Source organism: Aspergillus karnatakaensis, assembly GCF_047715665.1.
Source record: "Aspergillus karnatakaensis strain CBS 102800 unplaced genomic scaffold BJY04scaffold_38, whole genome shotgun sequence".
Taxonomy (NCBI): Eukaryota; Fungi; Ascomycota; class Eurotiomycetes; order Eurotiales; family Aspergillaceae; genus Aspergillus; species Aspergillus karnatakaensis.
The window spans coordinates 287,049-309,846 of record NW_027395750.1 but is presented as its reverse complement, the minus strand read 5'-3'; the positions used below and the strand labels follow the sequence as shown (position 1 = coordinate 309,846).

The following is a 22,798-nucleotide window of genomic DNA, read 5'->3' as shown; positions in this document are numbered from 1 at the left end:
CGCTAAAAATTATTTGGAGAGGAAGCTTTTTTGCGACTCTCACGGCTGCGTCTTGTTGTTTTGACCGGCTATTGCAACCATCTACCTCAATCATGGCTGGGGATCGCTCGTCTAATGATGGCACACTAATTGACAGTACATCAACCCCGACGAGCGGGAAGAAATCCCACAAGAGAAAGAGAGATCTCGATGTCTCCGCCGTCTCTTCTTCCACGCCGACCAAGAAATCGAAGAAAGATCGGAGCGAACCTTCCGACCCCATACCCGAGTCAAAGAAGAGTCGAAAAAAGAAGCCTGAGTCTGACCGAGCCGAGAAGTACGAGAAAGAGTCGACCCCGAAGAAAAGTACTGTTTCGGCCACCAGCGACAAATATGCGGATGTTAAATCCAAGAAGAAGAAATCTAAATCGGAGAGACGAAAACCTTCAGGCGGAGATTCTGACTCCGATGAGGAACCTGTGGATACAGTGATGGAAGATGTTGAGCCCAGAAAACTCAAAAGCAAGGATTCTGGAAAAGAGAAGAAGAACAAGCCCTCGAAGAATGCTGGTACAGAGAAGGGTACCGAGTCCGATCAACCAAAAAACAAGTTCGCGGGGATCTTGTCCAAGTTTGAGAGGTCTGCAAAGGTGACAGAAGCTGCAGCGGAGCAAGGATACCAAGTAGAGGAAACGAAAAACACAGACCTCAATACCGCCGAACCTGTCATCGCGCAAGGACTGGAGCCGATTCCTCAGCCAGAACCTGTCGCTGAACAGGTAGCTGCTCCAACATATTCTTCTCTGCCACCATGGCTGGCGAATCCGCTGAGGACATCCGCTGAAACGAGGACAAAATTCACCGATCTGGGAATCGAGCCTAAGCTTCTCCGCGTTCTTGAGAATAACGGGTATAAGGAGGCTTTTGCTGTGCAATCCGCTGTCATTCCACTGTTGTTGAAGGGACCTAAGAATCACTCTGGAGACATCTGTGTCTCAGCGGCCACTGGTTCTGGAAAGACCCTTTCCTACGTTCTCCCTCTCGTTACCGAGCTAGAACAAATACCTGCTCCTAGACTGAGAGGACTCATCGTGGTGCCGACTAGAGAACTGGTCAAGCAAGCCCGTGAAGCTTGTGAACTCTGTACCGCAGGATCTGGGTTGCGTGTTGGGTCGGCTGTGGGTAACGTCGCCATCAAGGATGAGCAACGGACATTAATGCGTGTTGATCAATTATACAGCCCTGAGAGTGTCAAGTCTCGGCAAACGACGAAGCTAACAGGAGATGACTGGACCGAATTTGGTCTGCAAGACTATATCTCTACCACGCTTGACCAGGGCGAAACTCTGCCGGGCTATATCCATAAACCCGAACCCAACGTTGACATACTCATCTGTACGCCTGGTCGTCTTGTGGACCATATTCGCTATACGAGAGGATTTACTCTTAAACATCTCCAATGGTTGGTTATTGATGAAGCCGACAGATTGCTCAATGAGAGTTTCCAGGAGTGGGTCGAAGTTGTCATGAACTCACTGGATACGAGGAGCGCCCCAGAGGCTTTTGGTTCAAGCGGACAGTTCTTAGCGCAGCTTGGGCTTCCTCTACAGACGAAGGAGCCGAGGAAAGTGATTCTTAGTGCTACCATGACCCGAGATATCTCGAAACTGAACTCTCTTCGTCTCGCGAATCCGCAACTGGTTGTTGTCGGAACCTCCGAGCGGAGCGCAACAGGAGACGCTGAGGGCGATGTGGTGGCTCATACAGATGAGAAGTTCACTCTACCAACTACACTGAAGGAGTACTCTGTTGCCGTTGGTGATGGAGCCCAGAAGCCGTTGTATCTCCTCCGCCTTCTTCTCTCTGAGATCAAGATCGCTGTTCCTTCCTCTGCGAAGCGCACGAAGCCAGCGACATCCGAGTCCGATGAAACCAGCTCAGAAGGCACCAGCTCTGATGAAACAAGCTCGGACGAAACAAGCTCAGATGATTCTTCCGAAGACAGTAGCTCCGACTCCGACTCTGACGATTCCGACTCTGATTCAGAGTCCACGAGCTCGGACGATACGTCTTCAAGCGAAGACTCCGACTCAGACAGCAGCTCCAGCTCTGATTCTGACTCTGACTCCGACTTCGACGAAGAACCCACCAAACCACCCACCAGCACCTCTCAGAAACCCACCGTCCTAGTCTTCACCAAATCCTCCGAATCCGCCTCCCGTCTCTCCCGCCTCCTAACCCTCCTCGACCCCTCCCTCTCCGGCCTCATCGGCACGATCATCAAATCCAACAATTCCTCCGCCTCCCGCAAAACCCTCACCGCATACCGCCAGGGCAAACTCTCCATCATCATCGCCACGGATCGTGCCTCACGTGGTCTTGACCTCCCCTCATTAACCCACGTAGTCAACTATGACGTCCCCGCAAGCACCACAACCTACGTGCACCGCGTCGGCCGTACAGCGCGAGCAGGCAAAGAGGGCTCGGCTTGGACATTAGTTGCACACAGAGAAGGACGCTGGTTCACGAATGAGATTGCAAAGGGTGCAGATGGGAAGATCACTAGGACAACGAAGGTGGAAAGGGTGCCCGTGAAGTTGGAGAACATGAAGGAGTTCAAGTCAAGGTATAAGTCTGCTTTGGAGGTTCTAGAGCAGGAAATCAAGAATGTAGGGACGAAAGGCGCAAGATCTTAGTTAGGGCTAGTGTGACAACGTCCTAGCTAACTACATAGCGTTGCCGCTTGTACTCTACTATTGAGTTATAGATATCCAAGTTTCTTCAACCACCTCGCTAGAGGTGTGTTTTTACGTGACGTTCTCGCTCGCCCCAGGAGACTGTAGGGACTTTATGCCTGGAGCTATGTGGCGGACGATAGCGTATACTCGGAGACATCTTAGTTTCGAACAACAAGTTACCCATCACACGCTGACCTACACCGACTGGGCGGCAACTATGGATGTTCCTTGACAGTTCATGTTCAGGCAGGCAAACTTTGTGCTACTCTAGTGAGACAGCGGCGAGTATGCAATATTTTACCAGCCGAACCTGTCCTGGAAGATCTAGTCCACAACTTTCCACAAGCCATTTAAGCCGTATCGATTGAGTTATTGAGCCGACAAATGCTGTTGTACAATATGGGTGAACTCTTTCAGACGCATGAACTCTTCGAATTATCTGAAGAACCACGTTTGTGAACTAGTTCGAAGCTATCACTAACTAACCTTTGTTAGAACAGAAGATACGAAGAACGAAACACTAATCATCCCTACTTGGGCGAGCCGCCATTTCGGTACAACCATAATCGGCTCACATCCTTGACTCTTACGCGCTTGCTCGGGCCCTTAGAGCCCTCTTCAGCCGAATCAGGAACTTCGATCTCCATTTCCATGAAAGGGTTGGAGTCGAGAACTTTACCGTCCGATCCGAGTGTAAACATGTTGTTCAGGTAGTGCTGGTTTAACAAGTGGCCGGTGCCTGGTCTGACAAAGACTTGGCCGTTGTATCGGTTAAGTACGCTGGTAAAATTCAATACCCCCCAGAGACTGACTAAGTCTTGTGAGTTGGCATAGTGTTCGATGTGAAGAATGGTGCTATCACTCTCGATACTAGGGAGACGGCTTAGAGTGGGCGTCGACTCCCCGTCATTGGCGTGAGCGTCGGTATCAACCCTGTACGGGTTGTTGAAGTGATTGGCACCATTCGCAAAGGTGTATATCTCAAGCTTGCGGAGGAGATCCTGGGGAATTTCATCCAGCAACCAGTCGGCGATAAGGCCCCCTTCAATACCCCCTTGGCTGTGAAGTATTAGAACAACTTTGGTATGTTTTGAGTTTAGCAAAGCCGCTCTTATAACCGAGTATGCTTTCCTGACATCGTCCGTCGGATAGGAAAAGGCCCTCTGGATCATGCATTGTATTATGTCGAATACAAGACCGGCTCTGCATTCTGGATCAGTATACTCAAGCGGCAGTAGATGGGCATAGTTCAGAATACGTTGGATTTTGCACCCCGGTAACTTTCCGCCCAAAGGTAAGGCCCAGTCGGTCAATGTTCATTTGCAGCCACTTTTGTCTACAGGAATAAAGGTCAGACCTGCGGTGTATCTGACATCACCAAGTGACTCACCCTGTAGCGATACCATTGATGAAAATCCAATGCTCGTGCCTGTGCTCTGGGGCATCGAGTTCGGGATAATTGGAAACCAGGACGCTCGATCCGCGGTTGACAAGCACTCTGCAGGTTTGTTTGTTCACCCACACAACTCCAACCATGTAGATGCCTATCCAGAGAGCCGGGATCATGCAGATGAAAAGTACCGGGATGGAAACGAGGAAGACGATCTGGAGCAAGCTAAGAACAATCTGCAAGGCTGCGTTGCCCATGTTTCGGGGAGTAGGCGCCAGCTCGTCTAGATTCTGTCGCTGGTAGCTTGAGAAGGGGAACAGAAGCCCTGGTATAGACCACGCGACACGGAAGAAGAGAATAATATCTTCATATAGTAGCTTCCATGGCGATGCTGTGTAGGGCAGTGGCACATCAGTTGCCTTTGAAGGGAGACAGGAGGACAGCATGGTGAAGAGTGAAGTTGATGAAAAAGTTGAGTTGGGAAGGAGGAAGAGTTTCGCGTGACACTTTTACTGCGGCTGCTCTCGACCAACAGGAAGCTTTCCATCCCGTACCTGCACAAAGAATCTCCCGCATACTTTTGCAATCAAGCCACCGGTTCCTTTTCAGGAATAGCAGCATCGTGAAAGAAGACTGCCATGTGCTGAGATCCGCTTCTGAAGCCCTACTCATTGACAACTCAGAAACCGAGACAATGCCACAAAGGACCTATACAATGATGCCTCTCACTCCACCAAGATCTTGCATAAAGAAACAATTCCCCAAAGAGCAGTCGACGTGGCGAAATATAAGCAGCATTCCCCGCCATCATGGTTCAGAAAGTCTCCCTCAGAACCTCCATAAGCTTCAGCAAGCGCAGCTATCGAAAGCGATACACCAACAATATATCCTCCAGATGTCTTCAAAATGCCTACCTCAACTATCCCGGATACTTCGGGCAAAGAGAAACATCCTCTGACTTTGCCCGAGCTGACCAAAGGGAACTTAGCGCTACTGGTTGAAGTGCTTACTACAGGCAGACCACAGCATACCACTCCCGTTTATTCCAAAGAAGCGAGCGATCACATTCAGAAGCTGATCAAAAAGCTTCCCTCCGAGCTCCGCAGGCGATTCTCAGTCCTCCTATTCTCCAGCACCTTCGTCGCCGATACCACAGCCCTGTGCACCGTCCACCGGGGCCTCAGTCCTTACATTATCAGCGATATACTACGACTACTGAGATTAGAAGTGGAGGATCACCTGGAAGAGGTCGAGAGATGGAGCAAAGCCCCGCTGGAACCCCGCGTTGAGAACGCTCTACTATGTCTACGATCACTGAGAGGACTCTGGACGGACTATACAACCACCACCGGCCCTAGACCCAACGAGAAACGACGCTCCTACCAGCAGAACAAGTGCGAAGCATGCATCATCTCCCAAGTTATTACAAATCCACAGTACCTAGAGTACCTCCGTGCAGCACTACAGAGCCGGACAAGGACAAGATGCAAGCACCGAGTTCCGAAGCTCTGTCGCCTGGTCGAGCAAGCCCTGGGAAAGTTCAACATTGGTACCCAACAGCAGATATACAAGTCCAGCTCGGGTATCGGCATGGCTCTCAAGCAGGTCCGAAAGGATGCGTCTCGTGAGAAGCACTCGCATGCCCGGTCTTGCAAGCGCGTCTGCATGAACCCCAAGAGCAAGAGCGACGGCGATGTGCCTGGTGTTAATAAGAGTGACAGCAGTGGTGGGAGCAAGACCAACACCAAAGGCAAGCGCAAGAGCAAGAGCGAGAATGATGTTGTTTGTGACAGCACGAGCAATAACCACGGCGAAGTCACTGTTAACAGTAAAAGCAAAGACAACAACAACAACATTAACAAAAGCGAACCCCTTCCCCCGCGCGAAATCAGACCATACGTCAACCCTCCCGGGGGTGCCCTTCCTAGCCCAACCTCAATCCTTGAACGACCGCGCCGCCCACGTTCAGGAACCGTCATGTTCTGCATAAGCCCAGGAGTCAAACGCACTCTCCGCGCCCAAGAAGATTATCCAGATCAGAGCCCGGCCATAGAAGAAGACGAAGACGGAGATGGATATGGGAATACCAAGCAAGACGAGGACGCAGCCCAAGACCAGCTCATCTACGACATCATCAACGCCTACAACACCTGCATCCCCGAAGACGGCGAAGCCGACCTCTTATCTCCAGACCTCCCTGTAATATCTCCACTATTAAACAACCCGCCGCAGCAAGGGTGGCACACATCACCCGTGAGAGAACTAAACATAGAGCCCGTGGAGGATTTGAGTGACATCTCACGCCTCTTGCCCGGATCAGAGACATCAGGGACATCCGGCCCTACCCTTGTAGCCACCCCTGCCCTTGTCCCTCCCGCGAAGGAGAAAGAGGAAAGCATCAGACAACGTTCCCCGGTTGAGGAGGGATCAGCCGGCAGTGGTCATTTACACCCTGGCAGCAGTGGGCTGATTGAATCTATTACGTTGTCTCGAAGCAGCAGTCGTCGTCAGGAGGTGTGCAGGGTTACGGTGGAGGTTTATTCAGAGTCTGATTACAGTGCCTCGAACTCGGTCGATGGGGATGAGGCAAGTGCGGAGTGGAAGAGAGGATCTAGAGACACGACCTGGAGTCTGCTCTGTGAGTTTGAGCCCAAGGTCAACGATAGTGAGTAGCATATGTCAGGTCAGCATGATTGATATCACTAAAATGTATGTACTACTATAAGATATGATCTGATTAGGAAGTTGAAATGTATTATTACCTCCAGACTGATTCCCTGCCGCGCATCAGTGCATCAGTATATTAGACGATTGAATCAAACCCTCACCCTCACTAGTTGGTCAGTCCGAAGCATGGATAGAATAAAATAAACGAATCGTGATTGTTCATAACCACAGCCACCACCAAACTGACACTGATTACAAGTAATTCACAGAAGGTAATTAGACGTCATTGTACAAAGCGTAAACAGCCATCACGCCCAGTATTAATACACAGTAAATTGGTTGAAACCAAGAAGAAAACACCCACACTGCCTGGAGGCGACCTGCAGCTCCAGAAATCGCAGTAATGAGATCAAAACGAAGTGAAGTGTAAGAGGAGAAAGAAAGATGAAATGATGAGCATATAGAGTTGGCTCAGAGGACACTGCTGGTGACGCCGTGATTAACGCCCTTGAGTGAATCGACACTTGGGGACAGGCTAGCTGTCTTCTTGCGCAGGCGAGTGCGCGCGTTGCTGTCACTTGAGCCCTCAGGCGATACAACAGCGGCGTCTTGGCTTGGCTGTGCAAAATCGGATGCAGCGCTGTTGTCCGCGTCTGACTCCGGTTCCGCACCTCCACCTACTTGCTTCTCAGCAGCCTCTCGAGATCGCTCATAACGAAGCTTCACCTCTCCCTTCCACTGGGTCTCAAAGAGACGATCCCAGAAGATGAAGAACGGCTGAGAAAAGTTTGTCTTAATACCCCAGCTCTGGTGATGAATATCGTGGTAGGCGGCATTGTTCGAAGTGGCATGCTGGAGGGGATCCCACGGGAACGCATATCCGCAGTGGTCATCGACGGTCTTAATGGTAGAGAAAGTAAAGAACCACATGCTCTGGCGATGGGTCATTCCAGATGTCAAAAAGCCAATGCCGGCTCCAGCGGTATCCAAGAGGAATCCTTCAACTGGATGGTTGTAAAGGGCACCGTAAGCGTATGGAACATATAGACGATGGTGGCGCGAATGGAACTTGACTGGAATAAATTAGTAGCGGCCAACTCGATGAGAATTGTGAATCTTACCATAGAGCCAGCGGTTCAAATGCATTGCGCGGTGAAGGAAGTACTGCCATGTATCGACGACGCAGATAGCCCAGGTGAACTGCAGTGCCGGAATGGCAAACCAATAAATGAAACTCGCTAAAGACGATTCCCAGCTGGTAAACGCAGGCGCTAGGGTTTCAATGCCGCTGTCAGAGATAATTGACTGGGTAATCCCGGGATAATGCCCGCCGGCAATAGCTCCGGCCAACATCTTGTGCCCGTTCTGAGAGAGATCCTCGGCCACACCAGAGGCATTGAGCCCGAAAAGGCCTAGCAAATAGGGCAATCCTCTCTGAACAAGGCGAATGCGGCGGGCCCAGACAGCGACATCATATTCCTCCCTTCCAATAACTTCCTCTTCGTCGAAATATGCCATGATAAGGCCTGCGATAGTTTGGACCACTTGCTGAAAGACGACATCCCTGACGACATCCCAGCGAGATACCCGGTTTCTGGTAAGAACTTCTGCCGGAGTATGGAGGCGATACTGAGGGAATAGATCGTAGACATCGATAAGATGGAATAACATGGACACAGCCCAGTAGGCAACAATCGGAAGGATCAGTGCGAGGATGTTATCTGGAATTCCATCGACAAGAGGAGGACGTGGACTTAGGGTGTAGGTTGGAAGAGGAGGAAGGTCGGAGACCATTCCTGTTGTTGTGTTTGTAACCATTGTGAAAGACGAACAAAGGTTGAGATCGCGCAATCAATAGGATGTGGCTAATGATGAGTTCGAAAGCATCGGACCCGTAGGTGTAGCTACTGATTCCGCAAGACGAAGCTGCAGAGCTAGGAAGATCGAATATGAAGCTATTGTAAGGTAAGGGACCGACGAGAAGGAGCGATATGCGGTTTTGAGAAGAGGAGGCGAATTATAAATTGTAGGATCAGCGAGCTGACGGAAATCGGATGTGGCCCACCGCAATCAGGGGACTGCGGGCGCCGGGAACGTGCGGAGTCGAGGTTCGAAGAGCGCAGGGGGTGCGCCGGAGATGTTTAATTGCGGTTGACAATGCGACGAAGAGGATTCCAGGATTGAATGAAGAGAACAGGGAATAAGAATGATAAAAGGAGCGTGGGTAGTGAGCAGAAGATTGAGGTTAAAGAGGAGGCAGAAAAGTCAAGACCGACTGTGGCACCATACCGGAGCTGATTGAGCTTGGTGTTTGCGTATGGTAAAATTACCGATAAGAGAGTGACTTTTCACTGTTAACACTGTACGGTATGGTCACGTTAATCTCCTGATTAACACCCAAGCCTCAGGCAGACATTGACATGGATTTTAGATATCAGACAATCCAAAAGGGATCGAGTATTGGGTACTCGAGCAGAGAACATCTGATTGCCCCTGAATGAAATGCAAGGTGATCTGTCAACCTGAAGATAGCAACCATGTTTTCGTGCCTGAGTCCAGACCAGTCCCAAAGAGGCTTAGAGCCAGTCGCCCCTCAAAAAAAGTATCAGCAAAAAGTCGGACAGAAAAAAACCCCACCAATTCCGCTAAATAATAAACCTCGATTTCTCCCCTCTTCCCATTCTCTTTCTTCTCCTCTCCAGCCTTGTGCCAATCCATCTTCAACCTCTTCTTGACCCCTCTCTCTTCTTCTCTTCTTCCGTTGTAGGATTCTCCTCTCCCTCTTTCAAAATGATCATTTACAAGGTACGTTTTCGACCCCTCTATTCGGTTCTATACCCGGCTCTACCCCACTCTACAATCTCGCCAGTTTGCAAAAACAATCCCTCGCCCATCAATCATTCCGACTACAGATCGCCTTGTCTTTTGCAGCTCAAACTAACTTTATTCTCTCAATAGGATATCATCTCCGGTGACGAGGTCCTCTCCGACACCTTCAACCTCAAGGTTGTCGACAACGTCTTCTTCGAGTGCGACTGCCGCAAGTACCTCAAGAAGAAGAACGAGGATTTCGAGCTTGAGGGTGCCAACCCCTCCGCTGAGGGTGGTGATGAGGAGGGTGGTGAGGGTGAGGAGACCATGGTTCACGACATTGAGGACCAGTTCCGTCTCGTCTGGCTCAAGACCGAGGAGGGCATGAAGCCTTCCAAGGATGCCTTCAAGGGTCACCTCAAGAGTATATTTTGCCTCCATAGTTTCTGAAGTAACGCACCACTAATCGTGTTTTTACAGCCTACATGAAGAAGGTTCTCACCAAGCTCCAGGAGAAGGGTGCTCCCGCCGAGACCATCGACGAGTTCAAGAAGAACGCCCCCGCCGCCGTCAAGAAGATTCTCGGCAACTACGACAACTATGATGTTCTCATGGGCCAGTCCATGGACGGTGATGCCATGTATGTCCAGAACTTACCCTAAAGCCGTCTTCAAGCTAATTTTATTCTAGGCACGTCCTGATTGACTTCCGCGAGGACGGTGTTACTCCTTATGCCACCCTCTGGAAGCACGGTCTCGAGGAGATGAAGGTTTAAATTACGAATCATGAATATCATTCACGAAGGAACCAAAAGAAGGGATACAATCACCTGTCTCGCAGATGCTTTTACCTGCTTGGCTAACATTGCTATCTCGTTTTCATATAATATCCTAAGCTCTTCTATACCGCATATTCTGGATCCTATTTGATCAGAGTCACGCCTCATGAATTCCATACCTGTTACGTCCATATTCTGGTCTAGAGGGCCTTGAAGCTCTTCTTCGTACCTAGTACTGTACAGCTGTTCGAGAACACTAGTATTCTATTGGTCAAAGCTGCAGGACATAACAAGCTGTTTAACTTTCTATGCGCCAACCACAAGTATCTTGTTGTATTTGTTTTCTTCTGATTTGGCGGTGATTGTGGAGATAGGCCATTCTCTGCAACTTCAGGCAATGGAGATCCATCCCCTTGACTTCTTCCCACCTACTTTCGACATTACCACATAAATATTAGCCGTGCTCTCTCCATCAATACATACTCTGATATGATGACCGTTCTCCTAATTACTTGTGCTGCGAAGTGACCAGAGTCTCTAGCCAATGCCGTTGTCTGTCTTTAGTGCAACTACCTGCTACTGACTCGGGCTTGGTAGGGCCTCCACAAAAACAGCCTTTACTATGGCTCCCAAATAAAGCATATAGTTACTTGATTCAAGGGAACAGCATTGCCCTGGTTTCTTCGAGATATTGTCCTTCCGGCGAGGTAGGTACATATACTTGGTGCCCCACTGAAGACAAGGAATACCGAATATCTGACCCAGGATAAGCGTAGTCAAGTCATACACCAACCTACTTATCTCAACCACCAACCAACATCGGCCCATGTGCAGAACCCCATGACCTCACCTGGGCATCTCTTCAAGCCTTCTACAAGACTAGAACAGAACCATGAAGATTCAAGCCCAGCCGATTACCCGAACCCCCAACACAGCCGCACCGAATCCAGTTAGTCTTCTATACGCCAAGAATTAGCCAAGCCCAAAGTCACAATCCCATTCGCCGAGTTCCAGGTCTAATTTCTATTCTAACCAGATTCGGATAGGTATATCAACGCCCGGCCCTACTTGTAAGAGTCAGCCTTGTTCAATGTATCTCCGGGGAAGAGGGAGATAGATGATGTCGTGCCGGTCTGAATAAACGTGAAGGCTCTAGATTGTCTAGAATGGTGGGTATATAAGCATCCAGTCCCCCCAACCCGAATCTGAGGGAGTTCAGAACAAGAAGAAACAAGCCAGCAACTACAACAAACTGGAATGAATCTCCTCCCAAGAATGCAATTGGCTATCCTGTATCATAAAGATGATTTGGATTAAGATGAAGAGCCTCCAGCTTTTGGTGTTACTCTTGGTGCTTGCGGGCTTACCTAGTGGTGTGTATATCTATGGTTCCAGTGCACTGGTACTAGCTCTTAAGGAATGGATAACTGACTCGTTCACTGCTAGGTGTATTGGCTCAAGAACTCGACTGCCATAAGAACTCAACACCCAGCTCCAGGGATCACACAATATGCAGCGGCAATAGCCCGGCTACAACTGGCCTGGAGCTAACCACACCAACACCAACACCAACACCACTCCCATCTCTACCTCAAATTCAATACGGCCTCCTAGAGCGCTCCTATTACCTAACCGCCGAAGAATTCAACGAGAGATTTGGCACCGGCTCATCTTCATCAAAATCAAAATTAGAAGGAGCCAAGAAAATCCCCAAAGCCGTCATCATCCTCCTCCCCGCGTTGGTCGGTGTTAGTTCAGTGGCCGGTATCGGTATCTTCGCTCTGTGGAAGAGTCGGAAGATTGTTCGGAGGAGGGAAGCAGAAGCGGCGGCTGCGGCGGCTTCTTTTGCTACTAGTAGAGCCGCACAAATGCAGCAGAGGAGTTATGATTATGATGTTGAAGCTCGACCGGTTGGACATCAAGTGTTTCAGAGTCCGGGGTTAAGTGGGAATGTTGGCGGTAGGGGTGGGGATGTGTTGGATGTGCCGCCGCCGGCGTATTCGAGGGAGCCGGTGAGGTATTAGAATTGCTTTACCGGATAAGGAAATGTTCTTGGAATGATGACCTTAAGATGTATATATATGTAAGCTATGTGCATTGCGTGGATATGTAAATCATATCAGATAGGCAGAATGGTATCGAATCAAGCAAGCCCTCGCAACCATGCGCTCAATAACAGACGAAAAAGAAAACCTCAAGTTATATAGGTCTACACTCAGCAGTATCCGTTATTCCATCCCGGACTTCGCATCCCAGTACTACTACCACCCATCCTCATTCCCGAGTCACTTCCATTAAAGCTTGCTGCGCGACTTACTCTCCCGGCACCGAGGTCTCCAAACTCAAACCCTGTAACCGGGTCAAGCTCCATAAGTTCATCCGAGACAGGGAGGTGCTGGCCGAAAACGGCATCCCATTGGTCCCAATCAAAATTCAGATTCGAATCGACCATTGACGGTGGGGTCGGGACGTGGGGAACGTTCAGATTGAGATTGAGAGAGTGTGCAGACGGAGACATGGCATCGAGAAAGGGCATGGACGGTTGCATTGAGGCTGGTGCTGGTGGTGATGTGGAGAAAGCTGGCGGTTGCTGGAATGGTAATGAAGGTGGAATAGGGACGGAAGTAGGCTGATTAAAGGACAGCATGTTGGCGGTTGGAGTGATGTTTGACGTAGCTAGCGGGTTTTCGATGGGAGAGATCGGAGAGTGAGTATCTGAGGGGGTACGGCGAATGTGAGGGTGTGACATGGTTTGAGGCGAGACAGGGGCAGCTGAAGGTGAAACTTGGTAGCGCAGATGACTGGTCCTCGAGGGAGTGATCTGTGTCCCCAGAGCAGTAGCAATGTTTGGAAGGGCTTGCGAGCGTGTCATGCTATAAAACATCTTTCCAAAGTCGAGCAGCTGCTCCCGGCTGTGAATAGGCTGGAGATAACCTGACGTGGCGGGGTAGTGAGGGTTAGTAGCAATGCACTCGTCTGGGACAATTACACCGGCCTGGATTTGAGCCTGCTCAGTCCATAGCTTCTGTGGGTCGAGTCCTGCCTTCTGCCATGCTTGCTGGCGCAATCTTCGAATCATGTCCCACGCTTCACGGCCACCATCTTTCAGCGGTCGTGATGTCGAGATGCCATCTTCGCCACCAACAACCCCACCATCAGGTCCGGTAAGCGAAAATATCTTGTCTATGAAAGCTCTAGATCTAGGGGCTTCAGGGCTGTAGGGTCTTTCGTATAGATCAATAAGCATGATCATTGTAGCGTGCATTGGCTGGTGATTTCCGGGCCAACTCCATTGGAAAGGCTGAAAATCAGGATCGGTGGCCAGGGAGATAAATTTCTCCATGAAGCCATGGCAATGGCGAAGAGCACTATCTCGGTTAGTACAGCTCATCCAAGTGGCTCGTGTCAACAAACCTTTGTCTTGCAGTTGGCCAGATGCGACTTTTCGCGTTCTTCAGGAACGGTTGATATGCAACACAAAATGCCTATGAGCATGTTATAAGCCGGACCCTTTAGGTAGTATTCAATGCGTCTTACCTTATCGGCATAAAGCTTGAGAATGATGCGCGCCCACTTATGGAAAGACACTAAAACGTGCGTATGATATTGCTCTGTGCAACTTGGGGCTGCATCGCCTGGGAGAGTTGTATCAATGCTGAGAGCTTCAGTTGGGGAGCGCGAGAAAGACCAGGATCTATTGGAAGCGTTCGAAGCAACATCGGGCTGTTTGGCCTCCGGAATCCGATCACTCATCGAGTTGAGTTGCACTTGGAGATCGAGAAGGATGGATCTCAACTCTTCCATATCTCGCCGTGTAACCGGCTTAGTTCCAAGTTGAATTCTCATGATTCGGCGGACAGCACCTGAGAAAATTAGAGTATAGCCTTTGATGCAGAAACTCAGTTTTACTTACGAGCCATTACATATTTGCCTCTGGCAGCCAGATAAAAGACATTCACCATAGACGGGCCACCACAGAGAGTCGGGTCATCTGGATCATCTCGAGGACGTACACCTGTACGAACCATTCTCTCGTATTGCTCAGCTTCAGAAGTACCCAGAAGCGTGTCTTTGACTTCGCTCGTCTCGCGCACGTCCCAATAGCTCTCTTCGTTCACTAGGGGGGGAAGCCCACTAGACATTGACACGACCCCGTCCTATATTTAGTTGTTAGCGACTCTGACTCCCAAATCGACTTCATTTTGAAAGATTGAGATTCTCATACCATGTGTACAATGTGCCACCACAATCTCCGGCGGCATTCGGCCTCTGAAGCACTAATGCCAAAGTACGCTGGGTCACGATGAAGACCCATTGTCTGGGCTACACGCATCGCAAGACTGACAAACAAACTGCTTGTGAGGGGTTGTTCTTCCTTCGACAAGATCGTTTGCACAAGTAGGTAAGCAGCTAGCCCGTGCAAAGTCGGGTTGCGCGGGAAGGATGTTTTCGTTAGCCAGCGTGTCACCTGGTCGTTGTATGCTTTCGAAAGACCACCACGGGTTGCTCCACCAAACTCGGCTTTGATTGTTCTGATAGATATTGTGACTGAGCCACCATACCAGATCGCATACATCAATGGGATAAACGATGGATCAGGACAAGACTCCCCAGAATAACTACTGGAATCATACCAGTCCCAAAAGGAGTTGTAGTGATTGAGGACGGTCGGTGGATGAAGCAGCGGGCTGATAGCCTGAATCCCTGACATGAAACCCTTGTAAAGGGCGTGACTCTGCCGTTTGGTAGGCATGTACTCGAGCATATCCGGCTCCACTACTTTGTCCTTTACGGACGGCGAAGAATCTGTCGGGAACACCATAGATCTCTGAAATGCCTCTCCGGTGGGAATTCTCTCGCGTGCTGTCATGCTAGGATGCTCAGCAGAGGGCATCCAATGCCGGTTACCGACATTTTCTGCTGTCTCTTCGATGTAGGGCTCGTTAACCCCAGAGCTCTCATGAGAGTGGGTTTGATCTCGGAGTAATTGATTAAGCTCATTAATCTACTAATGTTAGACCTCGGTTGGGATGGGCCAGGGAAAGCTCTTACCTCATGAGATATATAAGCCCAGAACGTTGTACCGACATATCTAGAGCCTAGTCAGTTGAATATCATAACCCCGAGGAAAACATACATACCGCGACCTGCCATCCTCCAAGCTGAGATGGCCCAAATTTAACGACCCCACTGGGTCTACTAGGTCAGTGGCATGACCCGCTGGAATTGGAAACTCGTCGCTGCTCGAGTCAGCCATACGACGGGGACTATCAGGAGCGGCCTCCCCGATTAAGGGTCGTGTTCCTGATCTCTGTGCATCCTGAGCAGCATTTTGAGCCTCATGCTGAGCCAGCAGCTGTTGCTCCGCCGGGTCCAGCGGCTGAGACGTCTTGCTCAGTCGCTCTATCATTGAAGTGAGTTTATCCAGTCGCGCTTCGATAGACTTCTGCTCGGTAGGCCCAGCCTGCCGTAAGCGGCCGTACATCGATTGTAGGTCCTCGAAATCATCCTCAAGTTGCTTAGACGACTCTCGTCTCCGTTTCACGCCGTGTCCGTCCTTGTCGCGGCCATTGCGAGGCTCGTTATCCCTCTGCGATGTCGGGTCGTATATACATTCGGTCCCGTTCTTTATACAATTTCCGCAGATAGGGTGCACCTTGTCGCATTTGACCTTCCGCCGCCGACAAGTATGACAGCTGTAGCTAGCGCGATTTCGCGTGATCTGACGACCGGGAGCCTTTTTACCGGCGGATTTGGACGGTGGGGAGTCGAACTCGGTTTTGACATCGTAGGTGAAGCGCACCGGGTCGTTCGGAAGCCCATTCGAGGAGGCGTTGCCGGTCGGACTGGGGTTCATGATCCGTTGTTGGTCGCAGTGGCGGGGAAATTCGTGCTCCGATTCATCGATAATCTGCTGTTCCTTGAACCCCTCATGTGGAACTGCGAGGGTTGTAGTAGGAAATATAGGCCGCGGAGCATGCGGCAAAAGTCACTATGGCCTATATGAACGATTTAGGCTCCGAAAAGCTAAAGCGATGCGTGAGGAGATTCAAGAGGGGAGGAGAGCCTGGAAAGAGCCTCGATTAAGTTGGAAACTATGGAGAAGCCCGCATTAACGGTGGCCGATAAGCCAGCCAATAGGATCCACTACAGTTCGCAATTCCGTTAAGCATCACGAGGTTGACGTCTTAAACTAACAGATGGCGAATGCTTAGATGCAAAGGTCCCTACGCACCACCTGGGATGTACAGAGCATAGTTAAGTTTAGCGGTTAGCGCGGGAGAGCTAATTGTCAATTTATTTGCAACAATCAGTCGAAATGGTATATGCTTCTATTTCAACCAAACCACAACAGAACGCCGTTCGCCTATGCCAATGCAACCCACACATGTACACTGCCTCCTTGAGCTGAAAGAGAGAAAGAAAAAGCAAAGGCGGAGTAGCCCCTCATGCCTTGCCCTTCTTCTTTTCCTTCTTCTTCTTTTCGCTTCCTCCTGAAGGTTCGCCCATCATACCGGCCATGTTGGGTAGCCCGGGTATTTGAGGCATACCGGGCATTCCTTGCATGTTCTGCATCTCGGCCATGGCGTCTTTCAGTGGGTTATCGCTGACTCCTCCGCCGCTGTACGCGGGAGAATGAATGGGCAGGATCTTGCCGATCTTCCACCCACGAGGAGCCGGAGGAGCTTCGGGCAGCTTCTCGGGCATTGGAAGGCCTCGAATTCTCAAGCGATAGGGTGATTGATCGTCGGTAGGGTGGGCTTTGAGGTACTGAGCGACAAGAATGTAAAGATGATGCTCTGTTCAATGTTAGCGGGGGGGATTTAAATAACATACATATCACTCGTAGCGATGAGCAGATTATTTGTGGACATGTTAACGTACTGTTCTTGATCTGGGGGTTAATAGGTCCACCTGTCTCGTTCTTCAACTGCACACGAACCCGCCCGGGGTTTGCCCAGTCCTTAGGATGTAGCTTCTCAGGCTCAAATCCAACACGCAGTCCCAGGACCTGCACAGCATCGACGATATCCCGAGCTAAAGGGTTCTCCACAGCTAGTTCTGCTCCGACTTTTCGGCCCTCTGCGCGACTCCGCGCTTTGTCAAAGTATATCGGGTATAGACATTGGTAAGTCTTTGGGATTTCTCGCTGAGGCTCGGGTGCTTGCCTCGAGGGCATCGACGACGAAGGAACTGAAGCGGCAGAGAGTATCGAATCATTGGCGCGGCTGGGGACTAGAGCAGGAGCGACTTCCTCTGGGTCCGAGTCGGACACTTCTTCGACTTGAGCGTTGCGGGACATGATCTCTTTTCGAGGACAATCGAATCAGTTGAGTGTCTCAAAGATATGGGAGGTCAGCGTCCTGTTTCTGGTTGCCAATCTCAATTTATTGTATGGAGGGGGGTGCGGGCGTGTTCGTTGGAAGAGAGTTGCAGCTGTGTGCGGAAGCATGAATGGGGTTTAGTGGCCATTGGAGTGCGTGCAGAGCGGAGAGCCGCCTTTATTACTTCACCTGACTACTCTCCCTCGGAGTCCCTCCTCTGTCTTCTTCCTATGCCCGCGGATTTATCGTGCTATTGGACTGTATTTCGCGGACTTCTCACCTTCTTCGACTACTTGAGAGTTGATGGAGTACTTGTGCACTCTGCGCCGCTTTCCCTCATATTTCGGTCAAGGCGTTGCTGGCATGTCTACTTAAATTCCTAACGAACGCCAACCGAACATCCACGATTAATAGGGGAAATCACAGGCGGTGATACTCTTGATCGCGACGCCTAGTTGATTTCGAGTATCCTGTCAATTTGTATCAGCCAATATGAGGATTAAGTGACGGTAAGCTTCGAAACAGACGAAATCCCTCGCAGGCATGATTGCGCCGTAACAGACCTCGCCTTGCATGCAAACTGCATCTACTGCTTCCCTCAAGCTCGAGATTGAATAACTATAGCTCCGAGTTTACGTTGGTTTGGGTTTACTGAGGCCGAGTACATTGCACGGCGCTACAGCCGTCGCGGCTCCAGTAGGGCTTTTTAACAACACAGTGTCTGGTTTAAAAAGGCGAATCTGCCCAGAAGATGAGTGAATGTGCTATTGGAATGACTGCTGACTGTATCCCTTTGTTATCGTGCAATCTTATGGTTCAGCTGGATTCAATCTAGCCGGGCACTGTCATGAGCTTATGCTGCCCCGACTTCCGTCGATGAGCATGGATTTAAAGGCCCCCTTTCCGAACTGCTTGGCCCGTTATCTTCAGATTTATCTTCTGGTGGTCTAGAACCAAAGGACACCTGAAAACAGCTTACATGGCTGGTATGCCTCGCTAACGCTCGTGATCATGGGAGTGGCGACTTCCCATAAGCCGAACGAAGAATATCCCCACGTCGGTCTATGACTCACACTGAAAGGGCTAGCTACTTGAAAAGCAGGCTCCGCGCACAGTTCGCTTCGATCAGTCCATCCAGGCCTTACAAATCCGAGTTTCGAGGCAAAGAAACCAGGAGAATGCAACCATCTCCACCAGATTTCTCCGCTAGACGGGACCACAACCACAAGTTCAACCCTAATGTGAGTCATACGCGGACTCGACAGGGACTAAAAAGCCCCTGTGGGAACACGGGGCCGCCAGGCTGCTCCGTCCGAGGCCGAATCTGACTCTCATCTCATCTATCCAGCCTCATCTTACCAGAACGGACATGAAAACCAACCATCGCAAGCAGTTGAGCATACAGTAGCCTATTTGAACCCGCCTCGAAAGACTGCCTAAAGGGGCTTCACGTCTCCGAAGACTGCCGGGTGTTAGTCTTGTGTCGTACCACGTCGACATGACACGACACGATACGCCTTGACCGATGACTCGAACTTGCCCAAGCAGCTCCCGGTATTAGTCTCTAACCTACACATGATACATCTGAGCAAACTCGACGCTACGACTCAGTCACCAGATACTCTGTGTTAACGGACTTACGGGTTTCTCAAAGGCAGAGTAGACAAGTAGAGCGGTAGGCAAGCGTAGTAGTTACCTAGCTACAGGAAATGAACTGGGCCCCAATATCAAATCAGCTGGCAAAGCGGCTCTCAAAGCCTGTTTTTCTGTGGTCAAGGTTTACTATGGCATTGTGCACACTATATCGTAAGGCTAGGCATGCTAGGCACCTAGACAGGCGTTGCCTGATGCGCCTGATGCAGGGTTCCTGGATACCTACAGTAGTAGACGCGCTAGCGAGCCTTGGTTTTCGCAAAATGCACGTGAAATTAGCAGAACTTCCGAGATTACAACGTATGAGACAATTTACGGGGCTAGTTCTACGCATTTCAGGATTTCAAGGTTGGGGTGTGGAGGTATGGATATGGGCAACGAGATCAGTTTAGTTTAATCTTACAACAAACAACGAATATTACAGAGATACCATGCCATTCCTCGCGGAACAACATGTAAGATAAATGTATGGATGAATAGACGAGAGTTATCACGAACTGCATTAGAGAATACATAGACATGGTGTAGCGTTGCATAACAGAGTACATAATGAAGAATGGGCGATTTGGTTGGAAACGACCCGGGTATATTTCAGAGGGAAAAGGGAACAGAGAGAAGAGGCAAAAGGGAAAGGGAAGAAGTAGAGAGAACACCACCAGGTCTGAATAAAATAAGATCGACCTCGAGAAAACGCCATGCTGTGTGGGAGCCGTATCCGTTGATGATGATATTGTGAATTCCACGCGTTCTTGAGATGCAGACCAATTCCATAGAAACCCTCCCAGTTGATGTTGGCGACAAGAAAAAATGTGGGTTACGTAAATTTGGTGGTAAAGCAATAACGCCTTTGCAATGCAAACGCGACAGAGGGGAAAAGCAAGGCGTGAAGAAAACTTTCGGCAAAAAAACGTATCAGAAACATTGAATGAGATGTGCTGAGATAGACCAGACATCCGTGCAGTCTATCCCTGAGAGACGGCGGCCGGAGGCTGTGGAATGACCTGCTGTAACCCAGCTACGATGCGCTCGAGCTCCTGCAACCGACGATCCTTCTCCTGGACCTCGCGGCGCAGTCGCTTGAGCTCACCCCGCATATCCACGCCATTCTCTTCGTCCTCTGGAAAAGCGATGGCGGTGGGGTCATCATCGAGCGAATCTCGTTTCCGCTTCACAGCCTGGAGAGATGTGGCGCCATCCAAATCAGGAGATGTGACAAGAGTAAGATCGGGGGCGTGTCCGTTCTCTGTATGCATGTGGCGCCGGCGAAGATGCTCCTTCAGGTTCTCTTGACGCGTAAACCCATTTCCTGTGCTGCGATTGCAGTCCGGGTAAGGACACATGAGTGGCTTCTTGGCGTTGACGTTTTTCTTGTGCACTTCGCGTTGATGTCGTAGCAAACCGCCAGAATATGTGAAGCCCTGGATCTTATCGCATCCGGGTTCCATGCACTTGTAGGGACGGTCGTGCTTGTCCATATGTTTGCTGTAAAAAGTCGGTTTGTTAGTCTCGTGGACTGCACAAAACGCCAGTAAGGTAGGAATTGTACTTACTTCCATTCACAAGGACGTCGAAAAGTGGGAGGAGCCGGTTGACACTCTGCGTGGTCACAAAAAATCTGGCCGACAGCGTTCTTGGGCGGATCGCGCGCACGTCTCACCGACAGTCGCGGACGAGCCCCTTCCATGAAACTCGGAGATAGCTGATCGTTCATCTTCGAGACGGCAGCGAGCGGATCGGCGCTTGCTTGAGCAGCAACGAGGACGGCGGTCGCACCACCAGCACCTTCGCTTCTGGGACTGGGATAATCAGAGCCGTCGCCCATATCGTAGTGGCTAGTTGAACCCCGCCGATGATTGAGCTGGGGAGGCGCGAGGTATTGCTCCAGTGTAAATAGGTCGCGAATCGACCGACGTGAAAAAGGTGATAAAAAGAGGTGTAGTTTCTTGCGAGAGCGAGAAGCGGGGAGGCCAAAATGAATCGATGGCGAAAAACGCGTTGTTATATACTCGAGTGGTAAACGAGCTAGCAGAGAGCAGTAGTTGAAGGAACCGAACTGGGAAATGGGAGTGGCCGAATTTTTCAGGTAACAAGGCACCCAGTGTGTGTGACTAATCAACCTTGGCACGCCACCCACCTCTCAACAATAATAATCCGGAAGCAGCGAGAAGGTTGGAAGTCCGGAGATGACGATGGCGATTTCTGATGTGATATATAGGAGGGATATATTGTTTTTCTGCTGAGGCGAATTCAGATAATTTCAGGCCGTCAAGTAAAGTGGCTTTACACGTGGTGTTTCTGACACCGAGCAGCGAAGCAAGGTGTACTTGTATTTGTATCTTGTCCGGTGAATCACTGGCCGCAGCGCCTACACCCTCACGGCCTACTCTGTTGCTATTCTTTGCAAGATTTTAGGCTCCAAAAAGTGACTCATTTACTCCATCAGGTATCGCGGCCCAGGCTACCAACGAGAATTATTGGGGGGTGTTTTATCTCATTCCAGGTGGTATCTGCGAAGATGCCAATCATCCACCTCAGGCATCCGTTTCCGCCACATCGGAACCACCACCGGCCAATAAAAGTGCTCGGTCACGTGGACGCAGCCACACAGCACTGCCAGCATCACCGCTTCATTCCTGCTCCAAATCTTGAGGTATAGTGCGCGGTGGATCTCCTGCTACGTAGTCGCTGCTCTTGACTCTTACCAGATTGGTATTCTGGGTGCTTCCTTAGGTACCCAAACTCACCGACTCCGGAGGGCTATTTGTGCCGTTTCCGCCCAATCTATACCTGCCACAGCACCAAACCGCGCCGCAGCCAGACAGGCTCACTTGGATTCATATGAGCTATCTCAATTCTTAATCGGTGACTCCGATACTTTCAATTCTCGAAAATTTCCGTTTGTTTCCACGCTCAACCCCAGCTGGACACACAAAGTCGTGCATGTATACACACGTACTCGTGTACATACATCTGTACGTAGTAGATGTCATAAGGTCTTGACCCCCGGTAGCTAGAACTAGCCCACAGTGATACCAGCACAGACGCTGTCTGCCAATCGTCTCCAAAATAAGTATAAGGTCAGATTCTTGTCGCGCAGAAGCGCCCATCAACGCGCGGCGTCAGGGTCCTGGGGGCATAGATCTATTCTAAGAATAGAAACGCGGAGGAACAGGGGGTGAAGGGGTGAAAGATTGGATGTTGAGTGTTTCTGAGAAAACACTGCGGCCAAAAACCAAGCAGGCATCCTTATTCTCTATAGCTGAGCGTGGGGAGCTTCAATGAAGCGGAACTTACGGTGAACTGACAGCACATTAAGCTTAGACGATCCCGGGTGTCAAGAGTGGCGCAGTAGGGAAAAACTCGGGTTCTACAGGGGTTCCAGAGCAATTCTTAAAACGATCGGTTACGTGGGCTGCAGGCGATTTAGACGCCCTGATTCGAGAGCGCCTGGTCCTTG

The 22,798-nt window shown here is 50.2% G+C and overlaps 9 protein-coding genes across 9 annotated transcripts; 4 read left to right on the top strand and 5 right to left on the bottom strand.

The window, feature by feature from the left end:
* Positions 1-51: 51 nt before the first annotated feature.
* Positions 52-2,712, top strand: BJY04DRAFT_96066 (putative ATP-dependent RNA helicase DBP6). Its single transcript, XM_073721374.1, has one exon. The coding sequence runs from the start codon at positions 93-95 to the stop codon at positions 2,673-2,675; it is 2,583 nt and encodes an 860-aa protein (XP_073569243.1). The 5' UTR covers positions 52-92; the 3' UTR covers positions 2,676-2,712.
* A 454-nt stretch (positions 2,713-3,166) lies between these two features.
* Positions 3,167-4,567, bottom strand: BJY04DRAFT_96062 (uncharacterized protein). The gene is made up of 3 exons (XM_073721373.1): positions 4,108-4,567; positions 3,976-4,053; positions 3,167-3,920 (listed from the first exon to the last, which is right to left on the bottom strand). The coding sequence occupies exons 1-3, from the start codon at positions 4,551-4,553 to the stop codon at positions 3,248-3,250; spliced, it is 1,197 nt and encodes a 398-aa protein (XP_073569242.1). The 5' UTR covers positions 4,554-4,567; the 3' UTR covers positions 3,167-3,247.
* Positions 4,568-5,013: 446 nt separating this feature from the next.
* Positions 5,014-6,780, top strand: BJY04DRAFT_220280 (uncharacterized protein; the record flags this gene model as incomplete). Its single annotated transcript, XM_073716821.1, has 1 exon — positions 5,014-6,780. The coding sequence occupies one exon, from the start codon at positions 5,014-5,016 to the stop codon at positions 6,778-6,780; it is 1,767 nt and encodes a 588-aa protein (XP_073569241.1).
* Positions 6,781-7,012: 232 nt separating this feature from the next.
* On the bottom strand, positions 7,013-8,951 carry sur2 (sphingosine hydroxylase). The gene is made up of 2 exons (XM_073721372.1): positions 7,896-8,951; positions 7,013-7,847 (listed from the first exon to the last, which is right to left on the bottom strand). The coding sequence occupies exons 1-2, from the start codon at positions 8,590-8,592 to the stop codon at positions 7,246-7,248; spliced, it is 1,299 nt and encodes a 432-aa protein (XP_073569240.1). The 5' UTR covers positions 8,593-8,951; the 3' UTR covers positions 7,013-7,245.
* A 613-nt stretch (positions 8,952-9,564) lies between these two features.
* Positions 9,565-10,360, top strand: BJY04DRAFT_208749 (translationally-controlled tumor protein; the record flags this gene model as incomplete). The annotated part of the gene is made up of 4 exons (XM_073714030.1): positions 9,565-9,579; positions 9,733-10,009; positions 10,066-10,225; positions 10,276-10,360. 4 exons carry the CDS (start codon positions 9,565-9,567, stop codon positions 10,358-10,360), a joined length of 537 nt encoding a protein of 178 aa, XP_073569239.1.
* Positions 10,361-11,681: 1,321 nt separating this feature from the next.
* BJY04DRAFT_220277 (uncharacterized protein) lies at positions 11,682-12,387 on the top strand (the record flags this gene model as incomplete). Its single annotated transcript, XM_073716820.1, has 2 exons — positions 11,682-11,736; positions 11,810-12,387. The coding sequence occupies 2 exons, from the start codon at positions 11,682-11,684 to the stop codon at positions 12,385-12,387; spliced, it is 633 nt and encodes a 210-aa protein (XP_073569238.1).
* Positions 12,388-12,430: 43 nt separating this feature from the next.
* BJY04DRAFT_95728 (putative C6 transcription factor) lies at positions 12,431-16,515 on the bottom strand. The gene is made up of 7 exons (XM_073721370.1): positions 15,505-16,515; positions 15,416-15,455; positions 14,589-15,368; positions 14,277-14,520; positions 13,901-14,226; positions 13,778-13,848; positions 12,431-13,731 (listed from the first exon to the last, which is right to left on the bottom strand). The coding sequence occupies exons 1-7, from the start codon at positions 16,218-16,220 to the stop codon at positions 12,579-12,581; spliced, it is 3,330 nt and encodes a 1,109-aa protein (XP_073569237.1). The 5' UTR covers positions 16,221-16,515; the 3' UTR covers positions 12,431-12,578.
* BJY04DRAFT_95727 (RNA-binding signal recognition particle subunit SEC65) lies at positions 16,516-18,122 on the bottom strand. The gene is made up of 2 exons (XM_073721369.1): positions 17,249-18,122; positions 16,516-17,163 (listed from the first exon to the last, which is right to left on the bottom strand). The coding sequence occupies exons 1-2, from the start codon at positions 17,664-17,666 to the stop codon at positions 16,811-16,813; spliced, it is 771 nt and encodes a 256-aa protein (XP_073569236.1). The 5' UTR covers positions 17,667-18,122; the 3' UTR covers positions 16,516-16,810.
* A 1,668-nt stretch (positions 18,123-19,790) lies between these two features.
* Positions 19,791-21,594, bottom strand: BJY04DRAFT_193947 (putative C2H2 transcription factor). Its single transcript, XM_073711984.1, has 2 exons — positions 20,892-21,594; positions 19,791-20,823 (listed from the first exon to the last, which is right to left on the bottom strand). The coding sequence occupies exons 1-2, from the start codon at positions 21,161-21,163 to the stop codon at positions 20,304-20,306; spliced, it is 792 nt and encodes a 263-aa protein (XP_073569235.1). The 5' UTR covers positions 21,164-21,594; the 3' UTR covers positions 19,791-20,303.
* Between the last annotated feature and the right edge of the window lie 1,204 nt (positions 21,595-22,798).

Coding starts and splice junctions, on each gene's coding strand:
- BJY04DRAFT_96066 (XM_073721374.1), top strand. CDS start 93: ATGGCTGGGGATCGCTCGTCTAATGATGGCACACTAATTGACAGTACA.
- BJY04DRAFT_96062 (XM_073721373.1), bottom strand. CDS start 4,553: ATGCTGTCCTCCTGTCTCCCTTCAAAGGCAACTGATGTGCCACTGCCC. Junction 4,054..4,107: donor ATCAATGGTATCGCTACAGG/GTGAGTCACTTG, acceptor TTATTCCTGTAG/ACAAAAGTGGCTGCAAATGA. Junction 3,921..3,975: donor ACCGGGGTGCAAAATCCAAC/GTATTCTGAACT, acceptor TCCAGAATGCAG/AGCCGGTCTTGTATTCGACA.
- sur2 (XM_073721372.1), bottom strand. CDS start 8,592: ATGGTTACAAACACAACAACAGGAATGGTCTCCGACCTTCCTCCTCTT. Junction 7,848..7,895: donor TTTGAACCGCTGGCTCTATG/GTAAGATTCACA, acceptor AATTTATTCCAG/TCAAGTTCCATTCGCGCCAC.
- BJY04DRAFT_95728 (XM_073721370.1), bottom strand. CDS start 16,220: ATGAACCCCAGTCCGACCGGCAACGCCTCCTCGAATGGGCTTCCGAAC. Junction 15,456..15,504: donor TTGGAGGATGGCAGGTCGCG/GTATGTATGTTT, acceptor ACTAGGCTCTAG/ATATGTCGGTACAACGTTCT. Junction 13,732..13,777: donor TGGCCAACTGCAAGACAAAG/GTTTGTTGACAC, acceptor TAACCGAGATAG/TGCTCTTCGCCATTGCCATG.
- BJY04DRAFT_95727 (XM_073721369.1), bottom strand. CDS start 17,666: ATGTCCCGCAACGCTCAAGTCGAAGAAGTGTCCGACTCGGACCCAGAG. Junction 17,164..17,248: donor TAACCCCCAGATCAAGAACA/GTACGTTAACAT, acceptor AACATTGAACAG/AGCATCATCTTTACATTCTT.
- BJY04DRAFT_193947 (XM_073711984.1), bottom strand. CDS start 21,163: ATGGGCGACGGCTCTGATTATCCCAGTCCCAGAAGCGAAGGTGCTGGT. Junction 20,824..20,891: donor CGACGTCCTTGTGAATGGAA/GTAAGTACAATT, acceptor GACTTTTTACAG/CAAACATATGGACAAGCACG.